Source organism: Nipponia nippon, unplaced genomic scaffold (assembly GCF_047370975.1).
Source record: "Nipponia nippon isolate SJK-2023a ecotype South Korea unplaced genomic scaffold, ASM4737097v1 scaffold_20, whole genome shotgun sequence".
Lineage (NCBI taxonomy): Eukaryota > Metazoa > Chordata > Aves > Pelecaniformes > Threskiornithidae > Nipponia > Nipponia nippon.
In genome coordinates, this window is record NW_028262337.1 from 5117325 (window position 1) to 5133462 (window position 16138).

The window sequence follows — 16138 nt, forward strand, 5'->3', positions numbered from 1 at the left end:
CACAATCATGAAAGCCAAGAGGAAGAGAGGGAATAGCAAATGGACAGAAAGTAAGAGGGAAGAATTGATCAAGGGAAGACATGAAAAAAGACAGAGAAAATTTTGGTTTTTCCATGACTGAGTTGTAACCGCTACATGTTGTTGTACCTTCAGAAACCAAAAGCAACAGGCAAACATCATTAAAATATAAAACAATAAAATGAAGACAGGTAAGACGCCAGTCTTGTGTGGCACACTTTTCACTCATTTCTTTTTTTTCCCAGTCAGAGAGATTTCTGAACTTTACCCAAAAGCTCTGAAGACCAGCAGAAGCACTGTGATACGAAAACAGCCACTTCTGCAGCAGGGACAAAACGAGCAGCTTGTTCTTTCCAGCCCAAGCTGTGAGTTTCATATTTCAGCTCCTCCTTCACATTCCAGGCCTGCCCAGGCTCCTCTCCAGAGATTTCGAAAATGGAGCCTCTCACAACTACTTATCCTCTGAAATACTCAGTGCCCAAAGCCAGGGTCTTTGTAGTCTTTCTGTCGATGGTTTTGTGTACCGCCGTTCTCTGCCTGCTGCAACTCAGATTTTTTAAACCTAAAATCAAAGATTTTTATTCTTTCGAAGTCAAGGATTCACGAGGAAGGATTGTTTCCTTGGAGAAGTACAGAGGGAAAGTAAGTTACTACTTCATTATATTTTTGTCTTGAATCTTTACTAAAAAACAGGTCTCCATTTGCAGGTTAACAAAAAGTTTGTTTATGGGAATTTTCGGCAAAGATTTCTGCTAAATTCCTGTTCTTCAAACAGTAAGCTGTAGAAAAATTTATTTTATCTAGGCCTGCTCCAGGAATTAAGTATTAGATCTAATAAATCAAGAAAAATGGTTTTTCATATTCTTTATTATAAATCAATATAGCCTAATAACAATTTGTGCGTTTTAATCTTAGTTAAGAATGGCAGCATGTTGTGTTTAATTCTGGAAGTTGATCTAGTAAATACGATTTTAGTGCCTGTCCTAAATATCTGCTTTTTTACATGCTTACATTTAAACAAAGCTGTAAGTTTAAGTTTATCCATTCATTGGATTTTTAAAACAGGTTGTCTGAAAGTAAATATCTTAAGCCGCTATCATCCTTATCTGTTTAATGAAATTATGATCAGACAGATTAAATTTAGCCTTGAGGCAGGAGCGATTGTGGTAGTGGGAGATGTCATTTTAAGACTAATTGTAATGTCTATGCCATCTCTGTTTTTTCTTCTTACTACTATAACTTTATTTCTCTGAAGGCAACTCTGGTTGTAAACGTGGCCAGTTACTGCCAACACACAGACAAAAATTACATCGCACTGCAAGAACTACACAGAGAGTTTGGTCCCTCCCACTTCACTGTGCTGGCTTTTCCCTGCAACCAGTTCGGAGAATCAGAGCCTAGTTCAAGCCAGGAAATAGAATCTTTTGCCAAAGGAAACTATGGAGTAACCTTCCCTGTTTTCCACAAAATCAAGATCCTAGGATCAGAAGCAGAGCCTGCCTTTAAATTTCTAATAGGTAACTGTTTTCTTTTCTATATCAAGCTGCCTGTAACCATGGTATTCTCCCTAAATTCTGGTCTGAGTTTGTTTGTAAGGAAACATCGTAGTCTTCATAGTCTATGGAGAGAAACAGGCACTCAGCATACAATTCATCTGGTTTCAATGTGGATATCAAAAATATGGTCAGTTGTACCCTGAAAGCATCCGTTTCTTCCCACTGATTATAAAAACAGCCTACTGTGACCAGCCCAGATAGAAACATCCATTTGGTGGATGTATAAACTTGAGTGCAAAAACTCCCACCTACAAAATCCCATTTCAAATTATGTGACTTCTGTTGAAAAACAACTTTTCTCATGGACAAAAATGTAACTGGGGGGGGGGGGTGTCTTTAGTGGAAGATTTTACATAAACACATGCAGATGAGAAGATTCCTGTTTTAGCAGAGTCATATGTCCATCTTTATGTAACCTGTGTTGTAAAGCAGGATTATATATACTGTAGCTACATATAATCACTAATTTCCATTAATTTGTCTTGTGAACTTCAGGACTCAGCCTGCAAAACCCACTCACACAAATACTCCTGTTACAGTAACCATTTACTGAGCTAGAGCCTCACACTCTCACAAGCAAAATTAAACTCTCTTCAGTTGACCAAAGAGCCCACAGACCCAAAGCCAACTTTAAAAGCCTCTCTGAATTTTCCTGAGCTTTGGCCAGGTCTTTGTCCCATACTAAACACTGATATATGAAAGAAAGGATAATTAGAACATAATCCTTCTTTATCACATATTTTAACTGGAAAATAAGGTAGGAGAAGGCCAAAACCTGTATTGCATCTCCCTGCCCCAAGATAGGATCACATTTACTGAAATCAGTACTACACGTGCTTCTCCAGACTATTGCAGTATGAGAGATTCCAAAACCTCCCAGTCTATTCCAGTTTTTCACAGCTCCTCTTGTCAGAAAGCTATTTCAACATCTAAATGAAACCTTACATGACTTAAGTCTGCTGCTTCTTCCCATATCCTCTGTGATGCCTCTTATGCACCTGAAAATTATTATCATTTAGGAGTAATTTAAGTGGTCGCCATTGTCGCTGTTCCTGTGTTTCTTCCTACCTCCCCTCAGGCATGTCACTAGAGACCTCAGGTAAAGCCTTGTTGCTCTAAGTTGCCTGATGTCCAGCGGAATTACTGAATGCACTCTGGAGGTGCCTCTCAGTGCATTATAGAGGAGGCCAGAGCACACGGGTACCAGCTGGGTGGGATGAATCCAGATTCTAACTACCAGTATAATCAGTATCAGACATTAATACCTATACAGAAACAGAACAGCCATATTCACTCAAGTCGGTTCTTATCTGACATGTTGTTCACCCACAAGAAGGAGAAAGATCCTGTGGTACTTAAATATTCTGAAATAAAGTCTTTATTTTCCTGCATTCCTCTGCTTCACATGAAATTACTGTGCATCTTCAATTAAAGAAGCACCTGTTTCTTTCTCATAGTTATCTTGCCAATCAGAAGGTTGAACATCTTCATGCTACACCCCCTTGTGACTGTGACTGCTAGCTACAATTTGTCCAGCACTGTCAGACAATCTAGTGCAAAAAGAATCCACTGGCAGCATAAACATGGTGCCAAGGCCTTTCTTAACACAACTGCCTCTTGTTGCTTTCATAGCAGTAAGCCATTTTGTTGGGCCAGTGCAAGGTTTGTGGCCACACCTTTCCTCAAATAATGTCCACCTTTCTATCTGTCTGTACTTTGTATGAGTTATTCATATGCATTAATGAACACTGCAAGAATATTCAGAGATGCGGTTGTGTTACTTCAAGACTGATCCTAGATACAACAACTCAGCAGAGATAATTACTAGCTGGGCCAGAGCCTCCATGACATGAGCTTTACCATACCCATTTGCTTGCCCTGGTGTCCTCTTACAGTCATGACATTACAAATGTAGTCCAATGGCAAAATTCAACCCATTGCTTCCAAGAATCAGTGTAGGGTTCAGCACTATTCCCCACTGGACACCTGTTCCCCAGTCAAAATCTCCTGGAGTTTTCTTCTAGTTCTTCTCTCAAAAAGCAGTTTTCCTCTGAACCTGTGGGACTCTCCAAGGACAAAGCCGGAGTCAAGAAACTGCTTCTGCCTCCTCTAGGAGCACATAGTTCCCCGATAGCCCCTTGATCTCAGAAATTATCTTGCCAGGTATTCATGATAGCAAAGATACCAGTAAGGTTTTGCTTCATGGGATGAAAGGAGCTGAATTAAGCCGTCACCAGTATGACTTCCTGCTCCCATTTCACTTCCCCTAACCCAACATAAAACTGGGGATTCCCCAAATGAGTATGCAGCCCTCATATCCTCCTCCCTAGGAAGCAGGGTGTAGTAAAGTAGGAACTCTTTTAAACAGTTTCACAAAAAGGGGAGAGCATCATTCTCTTCCCACTCTTCGGATCATTAACACCAACCAGTAAATCCATGCCCAGACTACTAGCTAAGAACAACGAGGGATTACTTCAACATAAATAGTTGAAGAATCACTGCACGGTAATGAAACAATGACAAGTGTAAGACACTAAAATGATGTGATGCCATTCTTACAGATTCTTCAAAGAAAGAGCCTCGATGGAATTTCTGGAAGTACCTTGTCAGCCCTGAGGGTAAAGTTGTGAAATTCTGGAGACCTGAAGAGCCCATAGAAAGTATCAAGCCAGAAGTAGCATCATTAATCAGGCAGATTATTGTGAAAAAAAGAGAAGACCTCTGAAAAAGCCATTCACACTGTGAATCCATTCAACAGCATGGGTACACAGCCTTACTACATTCCTGGGAAATGCTGCTAGAAGCTAAACCATCAGGTGATGTTACTTCTCTTTGGCATTAGTATTTTCAGCTACACTATGTCTATTAATGTTGGAATGGCTCCTGCAACAGCCTTGAAAACCACTGAGGTTGCTGAGAATGGCAAGGCACTCAGTACCTTGCAGGGACAGACCTTCAATGTGCATAAATTTTCTGAATGTTTCTTTAAATTGCTGACAACAGCTAATTACAATTCTCACCAGCAGGGAGACAGCTAAAAAGAAGAGGATTTGTTGATAAAATACTCAGTATTAGCACAGAAGTGTTTTGTTTCCCATCTACCAGTAACAAATAGATTTTTATATTCCATTATCACATAATTGCCCTGACTGAAAGAGATGGGGCCCAGAGGCATCATACCAGGGTTTTTAGAGACCAATGCAACTGAAGATACCAGCTTGGCAGTATCTTCTCGAGGAAGATTACTGAATTGCAAAGCTGTCAACTTAGTTGTAAAAAAATGTACATAGAAAATAAAATTATTAAAAGAAAAAGAAAAAAATGGCAAAAATGTTTCCTTGCCTGCTTTGTATTTTGATTAATTTTACACTTCACCTTCACAGCAACACCTTTAACCTCTTTAGCCTTCTCCATGCATTTGCACAGCAGTACAGTGCCTCAGGTGTGAGCTCATGTGCTGATGGACTCCCAGTCTTCTGACCTGGATCCAGGCAGGGTCTGTGTGAGTACGCATGGTTGCTTACAGCAGGATTCAAGGGACAACAAAAATCAACAGCCTGGCACTCACACAGACATACTTCTGAGACGGTCCAAGACAACGCTCCCCAGCCATCTACCTCGCATCTCTGGGATAAAACAACAGTCTTCAAGGAGAGGTAGAAGAAGGGGATGAAGATTCATGCCTCAAGCCCCACTCTTCTCACCTTGCAATCTCCCCAATCCTACATGTAACTGCAAACCCATTTCCAGTTCTGTTCCAGTGTTCGATTTGAAACTGCCAAGTGTTTTGATTTATCTGTTTGATGAAGGGAGACAGTAAATTGGAATAAGGAACCTCATTCCAACTGTCCAAGTCTTAAAGGAGGGCTGAGAGAATAGAAATGAGAGAAACTAGTGTCTCAGAAGACTTTTCTGTATGAAAAAGTACTGGTAGCAGTTCTCTTGTAAGACTAACAGTGACTAAAAATACTTGAAGTGCTTCAAAATATTTCCCAATAAAGATAGCCACTTAACTGTATTAAAAAGGAGAGAAATGCAAAAGCAATTAAAACAAAAAGTATTTTTTCATTTATCTATGGACTTCATTGAGAATTTCACAGAAAACCCCTGAAGGATAAGGACAAAAAACACTTTAAAAGATGGAGTAATGATACTGATGTGGAGGATTAAACAAAGTCACCCTCGATAATGACAGCCATCGTTTTGGAAGGGAAGTCAAACCTTATGCGTGACAATTTTAGCCACTCTAACTTTCAGGGATCAGTTAAGGCCTATGTAACGGTTTCGTTAGTCCAAATGTGCCTACTGCTGGTGTTCTAGACCAACCGCTGAGCTGTTTGCCATTAGCCCGCAAGATTCCACATCCAGTCTGTCAAGACAGTTCCTGTTCCTGTGTTGAGGTCCTGTGTTTTAATCATAGAATCATAAAATAGTTTGGGTTGGAAGGGACCTTTAAAGGTCATGTAGTCCAACCCCCCTGCAATGAGCAGCGACATCTTCAACTAGTGCAGGTTGCTCAGAGGCCCCGTCCACCCTGACCTCGATTGTTTCCAGGGATGGGGCATCTACCACCTCTCTGGGCAACCCGTTCCAGTTTTACTCCGGTCTTCTCGTACATGTACAGTTCCAGCCTTGGGAACATTTAGCAGAACATTTCAGGTGATTTTTGTCACATGTCCCTGCTGCTTTGATGGAGCAGGAAGGGAAGTGAGATATGGATCCTCTCCCCTCACTGGGAGCAGTTTAGATTCCACAGAACTAAGTGGCAGGACACAATGTTTTTCCCACAAATGGTGGATGTTATCCTTACTTGAAAATGCACATGACTAAAACATGTATGTCCATTCACGTGCACTGCTATAGCTCCCTGCTTTTCACAGCAGTTGGGTGCTGTTCGTGGAACACCTGAAAAAAATCTGGTTTAGCCCTGGTATTGCCTGAGAGTTACTCAGCATATGGGAAATTTCACTCAAGGTCTTTATATACCCTATGAAAGATAAACAGTGCAGTATCGTTTTCCAGTTTGCAAGGGATCATGAGGGAAGGGAGTGCACACACCTTGCTTGTGATTCACTCACTAAAGCTCATATTCTGTTTTTCACAGGAAACACTGTAATCTTAAATAACTCAATGCCAGCATTAAGATAAACTATCTTTCCTGGTATTTAGAAATAGCATGGGATATTAACAAATGAGTGGACAGAATTACTTAATTCACTGCTTCCTGAATTACTTTTACTTCAGATTCCTAGAAAAAGAAGGTTTTGCCTGAGAAAACAGTCACTGAATTTCTTATTTTACTGTTTGGTCACAATCCATTACAACCATCTTCTGCAGAAATTTGAATATGGGTACCATTCGGTCCTGAATCTAAACAGAGTTCAAGTTTTTCAAAGTTTACTGTTAATTAACATTCCTCCAGAAACTCAGTATGTTTGTGTTACTTATTCTTCATGAGACATATGAGCTCTTCCAATACAATATTATAAATACATAAATATAATATATAGGGCAGATCATTGATAAACTAATCACTTCTTTCTCAAAACCAAGTTACCAGTTACCCAGGGGAAAAATAAAGCATCTTTAACTGCCAAATCTACACAGACTTGGAAAGGCAAATACATAAAATGAAAGTTAGAACACTGTTACACAAGCACATGTTTATCTAGTCAAAAAGCCAACGAACTAATGAGAATACATGTTTGTATAAATACCCACTTACACTTTATGTAGGACATAGCATATAAAAAATACTAAGCTACAAATGCTATAAGCAGATTAAAACCTATTTATTGGATTCTTAAATAATCCCACCAATTTAAGATAAAACTGCCCTCTTAAGAAGGTTAACAGAGTTTGGTCCATGAGTGTTAAAGTTTCTCCAACTCCATTTGAGCATAACCTATTGCATCCTTCGTCCTAAGACTTCCTTCATCCTAACACTTCCTTCATTCCTATCTCATGCTTCCCTCACTCCTTAGGTCTGACGTAACTTCATTATCTCCAACAGATACCATTTAACTGTCAGCTCCTCTTTACAAAAAATTGCCTGGGAGTGCAAATATTCTAAATCCATTTCAGTCGCTGGTTGGACATCTCTGTGTTAATTCAAGTATCATCAGAAAATACTTGTTTGCTGAGCCCACAGATCAATGCTTCAGTAAACACTTAGTGGTGTAAAAGAAACATTCACATAGGGTCCAGACCTGAAACTCTTACTTACATAACGTAGTAAATTCTTTAGTTGGATTAGCTGTCTAAGTGTCTCAAACAGAGTTACACTTGTTTTTATACCCTGCATTCACTCCGTTTGCATAACCTAGCACAGCTCTTTTCAGTCCAGGGAACTAGGCAGGCATTGGGCCCCATACCAGCTAAGGATCCAATGAGGTATTTCTAATAACAGTGCTTATATTCTTGTCTCAACAGCGATGTGCTAATGTGGCAATGTAGTCAGTTGCTGGTGTATGAAGAACAGCTAACTAACAATACACTGCCTCATCACCACACACAACACTAGGATCACTCTAGTTCTGCGGACCTTCACAAACATTGATGCTATTTCTCTTCCTAGGAGACCTTCACTTTGCAAGGCACATGTAGCAGCACCCAGCTAAAGCAAGCAACAACAAAGAGTTTCTTTTGCATTCTCTAAGTGCCTGAAGTGCCAGGATGGGGATAGAGATAATACTCTGTTGCCTGTGGCAGTGTGTTTGATAGAAGCTTCCAGTGTAACATCAATGAAAAGGATCAATGTGCTTCCAGCCTTTATTCTTCTGAAGTATAATATTATGTCCTATTCAAATTGTGCTTCCTGGTTGGTGAGACTATGTGCAGTTGTTTTAATGCATTGCTGTTCACACATTAAGTTATTCTTAGAAGCAAGGGGAGAAGAAAACTCTGAAGTTGACTTGTTTTTTACAGAATGGAAAGGTAATTCTTTTTCAGATATAGCATTCAGGCAGTTAGTGAAAGTGATTTTAAGCCTTTCCAGCATCTAATTACTCAGTCAAAAAAAAAAAAACCCAAAACCAAACACCCCCCCCAAAAAAACCAACCAACTTTCATTTGCCAAATATCATTGTAAAAAAAATTAAAATCAAACTTTAAAACTCATATGAATTTTTAACTCTGCTTCTTTTGCTTTAAGAAAACTTCCAGAGCTTAAAATTCTTTAAAATGTTTGAATTATTTACCTGTTTCAAGTATTTATAAACTTCCTGTTACCTTGGTTTCTAAAAGCAGATGAAAACCAGAATCTAAATCAACCAAAAATTCTCACAATTCTTTGGATAACGGTGGATAAGAAAAATACAAGATACCACTATAATACCAAAAATTAGCCGGACAGTCAAAAAAAGCAATAATCAGGTAGACCCAAAAGATGCCTTGTATAAAAGTAGTAGCTCTCCATTCTGATGATCACAGTATGTGGAAAAGGATAGCAACTGCATGTTAGCTGATGTCAGAATTTCAACCAGCTAACATACACTGCCATCCCATCACACACAAATGCACCACCTGCATTCCTGGAAATTAGAACCCTAGCACTTTCAAAAAGGAACCGCCTTTAAAGAGCGACGAGCTGGCCCCGCAGCCGGTGGCAGTGCAGTAGTGACTGCTACGTTCAGATACAGCAGCCAGCTAGCGGTGCACTGCCTACCAGACACAGGGTCCATGCAGAGCGAGATGTCTTACGAAGTAACATGCCTGGAAAGGTCTCTTCTACCTAAATTCAGCATTGCTCACCTGTTTTGAGGTTCATGTTTCATATATGTATATACACAAGTTCAAGCAGTAAATACTGTCATGAAATAAATGGCATGGATAACTTTCTGATTCAGCAACACCTGAACTACAGTAATAGTATAAAACCTATGTGGGGTATGACTAGATTCAGATCCCAGGCTGTCCAAAAGGAACTGGGTAGTGTTGCAAACAGTTTCTTGCCTTAGTTGTACGAGCACCAGTATAGTATGTCATCTCCACAAGCTAATTAGCATCACACACACTTACTTCAGTCCTTTTCTCCCTTGGGCATCCATTTATGGTCACTGTTGGAACACGGCCCTCAGCCTACGTAAGCCCAAAGTCTAACTCAGTATAGTTAATTTTAGGTTATTTTGAAATTAGAATTACCATTGGTTATTCCATAGTGCAACTTAACTTTAGGTGATGAGTCACACTGTACCTCCATTTACAGCCACGTAATGGAGGGTGCATAAAGATCCCAAGATTCAAGCTTATGGATTTAGGCTGGACAGAGGTAAAATTTTCCCTACAACATCCATTTTGTTGGAAAGAACTTTGAAGTCATGCAGGAAAGCAGCCACTTTGTATAAACATCAATGAATACCAAATTTGAAGCCTTCCTTTTGCTTCTTAAAAACTGGTCTTAAATCACTCAAGATAAATGTCAACTGAATACAAAACAAAACACTACAACATTTACTTGCCTGAGTGCTGCCATTAGCAGCCACAGAAAAGCACTGGCTAATTGACTTCTGCTTATTCCACAGCAAGAGGAGGCCACTTCTGAGTTTTCCACGATGCTTTTGAATGAAACAATATGGAGTGCAGCTAGCAGCTGTTGACACATGAGAGACAACAGCCAGCTAACACACACTGCCAGACTGTTACATTCTGTTGAGTTTTGGCCAGTAGCTCCCCCTCACCCCGCAACCGAATTTTCTTCTCCTAGAGCCCAGTCATCACTTGCTTTAACAACATGGTTTTTCCCACGGGGTCACTTACATAAAATATTTATGTTGGAGTGACATTCTCAGCATGCTGGTGGCGACATTTCTGTGCCATCATTGTATGTAAGGGCACACTGCTCACCTCCTGCTTCAGTATTTCAGTGTGGTCAATTCCTTTCACGCCTTCACCACCCACTCCACCGGAGTGCGTACTGCAGTCTCACCAGGTTTTGTGATCTATGTCAAGTCCTTAAGGCACAAGCTGCCTGTATTTTGCCGCTTGCTTACTGTCAAGCATATTGTTGGTGATTAATAGGTTTTCCACCTATGTTCATAACTGTATATAAAAGTTCTTCGTTGTCCCTTTTATCTTTATCACCCTCTAAATGTGGACAAGTCAGCTTTCAGTGCCAATAAAAAGACAGCTCTGTAAATCCGTACAGTTCCTTCAATCAGGTCAGGCAACTTTTTTGCTTTTCAACAGCAAGCAGTCCCTCTAGCGCCAAAGAAGAGAAGCACACAGGTGGTTTTGATGCCTCCCCTCAACAGATGTCACTTTACCATAACTTGTGTTTTTCTGACATTTCAGATGCTACAGTTAAGAAAGTGTGATGATAGGAAAGGAAAAAAAAAAATTGTTTTTTCAAAATCACTTATTTTCGACAGTTTCCTCCTCTCCCTCCCCCAGGAGCGCAAAGAGGGGGACGCTTCCGTGCAGTGCATGCAGAGGAGTGCGAATGCCTGCGCCGGCCCTTACCTCAGCCGCTCTCTGCAGCCCTTGCTCTCTGCCCCGCTTCACGCCTCTTCCAAGCGTTCTCATCGCGTTCTCCTGGAGGGAAGCACAGAGGCACAACACTTAACGAGCGCCGTGTCTGTCCCCGAGGTCACCCTCCGCCAGCCGCGCTGCTTGCCCGGAGCCGCGGCCCTCGGGCGGGCCGGAGGAAGGGGTCTGCCAGCCAGGTCCTCGGCCGCGACCCTGCCCAGCGCAGCCACGGCCCCCGCACCCCCACAGGCCACCATTACCCGTGGCAAATCCTCATCCCTCCTGCTCATCCTCCGGGCGGCTTTCCCTAATTTCCACTCCATCTCCGCCGGGGCTGACTGAGCCGGCCGCCGCCTCAGGCGAGGCGACCTGACCTCGAGGTGGGTCCCTGCGGGCGAGACGGCCCATAAGGGGGTAAAGGGATGGTCCGGGCAGGTGTGCGGAAGGCAGCCTGCACGCACGGCAGCCTATAGGGAAGGCAACTTAAAGCCCAGCCAGCCCTCGGGACGCCGGCTGCTGCTGCTGCTGCTGCTGCTGCTGCTGCTGCTGCTGCACAGGAGGCGGTGGCGGTGCCTCCGCCGCACACCCCGCACCGCTCCCCGGCGGCCGCCGGCGCCTTTTAAGCAGCCCGCAGGCGCGGCCGGCGAGGCGGGAACCCGCGGGGGGCGACGCTGCTGGGCCCGGCCCGGCCCGGCTCGGCCCGCCGGCGGGACGCAGCGCGCCCGGGCTGCGCGGCGGCGCCAAGGAGCGGCGGCGGGCGGCGGCTGGCGGCAAAGGAGCGCGGCGCGGCGCGGCGGGGAGCGGGGAAGGCGGGGGAGGGCTGCGGCGGCCGGTGCGCAACCCCAGCCTGCGAGGCCGCCAGCCGGGGCGGCCGCTGCCTGCCCCCGCCGGGCCCGGTGGGTCACCTCCACAGGGCCCTGTCCTGTGGGGCTGCCCCCACCGCCGGGCCGCCGCCTCGGCCCCTGCCTGGGGAGCGGAGCGAGGGCAGCGTCGGCACACTCCACGGGCAAACACCCTCACGTCGGCTTGTTTCTCCCCGAGGTTTTTGCCTGCTGTGAGGAGTCGGGCACAGCCACGCAGCAGCGGCCTCGGGGCGAGGCCTGGGGGGGCAGCGAGGCCTGGGGGGCAGCGAGGCCTGGGGAGCAGCGCCTCGCCGAGGTGTTGGGGCCTGGCTGTCCGAAATGGAGCGCTGGGGCAGAGACCTAGCGTATGGCACCGCATCGCTGCAGCGTGGGGCGGCCTGTCTGACAGCTGGGGTCCCCAAAACCAAACGTGAGCAAAGCTCAGCCCTGACCGTGAACAATCAAACTCAGAAATAACCTGCCTTCGTATGCTTTAACGTGACAGGCAAAGGCAGAAGTTGTAGGAAAAGCGTGAAGAATCATTTTATCCCAGAAGATGAGTTGCTTATGCAGTTGTTTTATCAAGTGCGGGTGATGGGTGCCATTAGGCATTCACCTCACCTGAGAAAACTTGAGCACAGATTTGGTAGGGAAGAAGTCAAACATTTTTGTTGGAAGATAGGTTTTAGTTAAATCCAAAGAAATAGGAAGGGAAAAGAAGAGTTAGCGCTACATAGATGTTCCGTATTTTTTTCAAAACAAGTTCAGAACAGTCCTTTTTCAGCCCTTGTTATAGTTTCAAAATTTGGAGTGACGCCACTTGGGTTTTCAAGCAACAAAAGCTGAGAGACACACAGCATGTAAAAGAGCCCATTTTTCCTCTTTCTAGCTTTTGGCTCTGAGAATCAACATTAAAAGTGTTACTTTCTAAGAGTAAGAAACAGACTGCCACTTCTAAAAATGTGCACAAAGTTTTATTCACTTTCTTACAGTTTCACTGTTTTTCCCCAGGATAACAGGAGAGAGTTTTCTAAATCTTCAGTTGGAAAAGTTTTATTTAAAGCAAAAAAAGTTCTCCTGCAAAAATCTTATCAGGTGAAGTTCCTTTTCCTGCTCAGCTCTATTTCTATAGTTGCACACATCACATCTGCAAAAGGACATCATGGAAGCAAGACGATGGAAAAGAATATTTTTATTGATGCCTGAGTTACAGGCAATACTTAAATATCAGATGGTAGAGCTGTTTTGCGAAATCAAAGGAAAACCATTTCAAAAGTGCCATTTTATTATCTAACTTGGTATCGGTAAGGACACAGCTAAGCACACCCAGGATACCAAGTGGCTGAGTCACTCAACACCATTTTAATGCTTTCTGTAAAACAAACACACAAGGCATTGCTAGAGTACCATCACAAAGGATTGTTTGCCACGCTTCAGTTGTTCGTTTAACTGAATGTGAGCTTTTCCTACAAGACTAACGTTCAGCAAGCATGGCCAGCTAGCGTTACCCTGCCTAACAGCAGCTGCCAGCGTGCACTGCAAAGCCAGCTCACTTTAATACTCAGTGAATCAGCAGCAGGCGGGTGAAGTGTATTGAGCTGTTACCTATCAGACCAGTGTTTGGGCCTCTAACAAAGCTTTTGCTCTCACTGGAAAGTTTCTTTCAGATGAGCAGACATGTAACCATGCAGTTCGATAGCGGGAGGAAAGAGGTCGCAGTCTGAGAGCTATATGGTTGTAAACTGGAATAAAAGGCAAAAGTCTTTCAAAGTCAACAAGGTTTTGTTTGAGTGAATTAGAGTTAGGATTCATTAATGCAACACAAGGCATTAAAGAGTAAATAATGTGATCCCCTGCAGCTGGAGTTGCAAGCAGTGATTCCTGCCCATGGACGTTCAGCTCTCGCATGAATGCACCACGAACTAGTTATGAGAAAAAATTCGGAGTTTTTTCTGTAAAAGCTCTTCCAAACACTGGTTAGCAAGCAGAAAACATGCCAAGGTATTATGTTCTCTAGTAGCCTTAAAATAACTAGATCCTGAAATGAAGTCAGTGGTAAAGAAAATCCAGAAATAAGCAGAAGTGCCATGGGGAAGTCTGAATTGCTTTCTGTTTGTTAAGAAGGATGCATTGGATTGTTAGGCAGGTATTATAACATCAAGGATATCCTTAAAACTCACTTCTTCACTTGAAGCGCCTGGTATTTTGGAAATGATGTGGTAGGTAAGAGCTCTGTTGTCACTTAGAAATTGTAACTGAATTTTAAACAATGGAGTTTTGTTTTACAAGAGCTGTCCACAGCTAAATCGCTTCTGAAATGCTTCCAGCATCTCGCTAGTGTGTCTTCAAAGTGAAAGGAAAATGTCATCTTGGTTGTCTTCATTTCTTTCTCACTGTGGACTCATTCTAGGCTCCTCATTATGGAACCTATGAGCCAATTGCTCAATTATTTCACTTACGTACTAGAAACATGGGTGAATTTTTGTAGCTCACTGTAAAAATATTCCCAAGCCAGTATGTAGAAACCATGTAGTTTGTTCCCGCTGGCAGCAGATGGTGCTGATATGTTGTTGCTTGGTACATCCTTGAAAGCTGGTATGCAGGTTCTCAATCCCATAGTAGCTTATTTTTTTCTCATGCATTATCCTTAAGAACTTTTCATACTAATTTGTCATCATCATCAGACTGAGGAATTTATCGAGATAAAATACAAGTTTATAGTTTGAAGGTGAGATTTGGACATCAGTAGCAAACCTCACGACATTATCAGAGAATTAAGCACTGACTGAAATTACATATTTCAGGAAAAGTTGGATTCATCACATCCAGTCTTCTGAACATGCGCCACTAATACTTGTAGGGCCCAGGTATCTCAGGACATGATAATGACGGTGCTCCTTGCCGAATGATTGCTGACAAGAGATGATGCTAGCTTACCCCAAATTCTGGCAAGTAGAAAGATCACAAGAGCTGGTCATAGAAAATTGTCTTAAAAGCAATAGATCACAGGTTGTCTTCATTTCAGTGAAAGACAGAGGTAAGCAAAACTGCTCTTTATACAAGTTTCTAGATTATCAACAGGAAACTCTTGTTCAAACCGAGGCCTAGTTAGAGAAACCTTCCTGGCTGAGGAGCACAGGGCCCTAACACTGAGGGCATACTGGACTGACTAGTTTTCCAGAGAGGATGTAGTCACTGTGATACCCAGTTGGGTAAACTAAGAAAGGTGTAACAAATTATGTTAGGGAAAAAAATTACCCTTTTGGAAGTGTGAGGGATCTGAATAAGATTTACCACAGTTTTGAGTTTCTATTTGAAATAGGTGGGATAAAATTCTTGAACATACTTAGACGAAAATTTGTTTCCATTTTGCAGTTGCAAAGTGATGAGACGTTTCTGGAAACTGAGGCCTCTAACCTTCTGCTGGAGAGAAAATGATGTCCCAGCTTTGTTAGGTGAGATCTTGAGGTATGGAAGCATCTTAATTTTATTTCCTGTATTTCTTCACCATTGTCTCTAGCTTTTCAGCCAGTATCCCAGAAAGATCCCAGTCTTGCTGCCTGCTCAGTTGTATAGATACTCAGATGCTTCTGAGTGGGTTAGAGGAACAGTTCTCACAGTGGTACAGGGCAAACCATGGGGCCTCTCTAAGTGACTGACAATAGTAGTAGATTGTGGTTCCCATTTATAAAAAGGAGCTTGGACCCTCAGGTGTTTCTAACTGCAATGGAAAGGAGAGGAAAGATGGGGAAGGAAGGAATCAGGAAAGTGAAGGGACTCAGTTCATGCGGCTGTTCTCTTTACACCATTTCACACTGCAACGAGCAACCATTGTTTAGAGTCCAGTATGAAATATTGTTGACAGGGCAACTGGAATATTCTGGCAGTGAACCCACAGCTTCATTTTAGTTGTACAAAGCACAGGTTATTAAGATGTCCTTCAGAGGATGAGGAGGGGAAAAAGTTCCTGCTTCTTTACTGAGGTTTACCTTAAGCCATGTACTTAGCATCTCAGTCCGGTAGTCTGCTCATCAGACATCTCCCATTTCATTTATTTTTGCCAGCACAGTAAAAGTGGTTGTGAACATGTGGGGCGTGAGCTCTGGAAATGACTGTCCACTATTCCTCCTCAGATGAACCTCAACAGCTCAGACATTAAGGAAAACTACATCTCCCACGCAAACAAGCAAGAAAATAAAAAAAAGCCTGAACATGTTCCTTATGTTGCTGCATTCTGTTGCCACAAGTATGCTGCAT

General features: G+C 42.9%; 1 protein-coding gene across 2 annotated transcripts; it reads left to right on the top strand.

Annotated features, from left to right (window-relative positions):
* Positions 1-432: 432 nt before the first annotated feature.
* Positions 433-5429, top strand: GPX8 (glutathione peroxidase 8 (putative)). Of its 2 annotated transcripts, XM_087759771.1 has the most exons (3): positions 433-660; positions 1274-1535; positions 4136-5429. In XM_087759771.1, the coding sequence occupies exons 1-3, from the start codon at positions 454-456 to the stop codon at positions 4297-4299; spliced, it is 633 nt and encodes a 210-aa protein (XP_087615897.1). In that variant the 5' UTR covers positions 433-453; the 3' UTR covers positions 4300-5429. The 2 variants fall into 2 exon arrangements, with proteins under 2 accessions (XP_087615897.1, XP_087615898.1); XM_087759772.1 differs by lacking the exon at positions 1274-1535.
* Positions 5430-16138: the final 10709 nt, after the last annotated feature.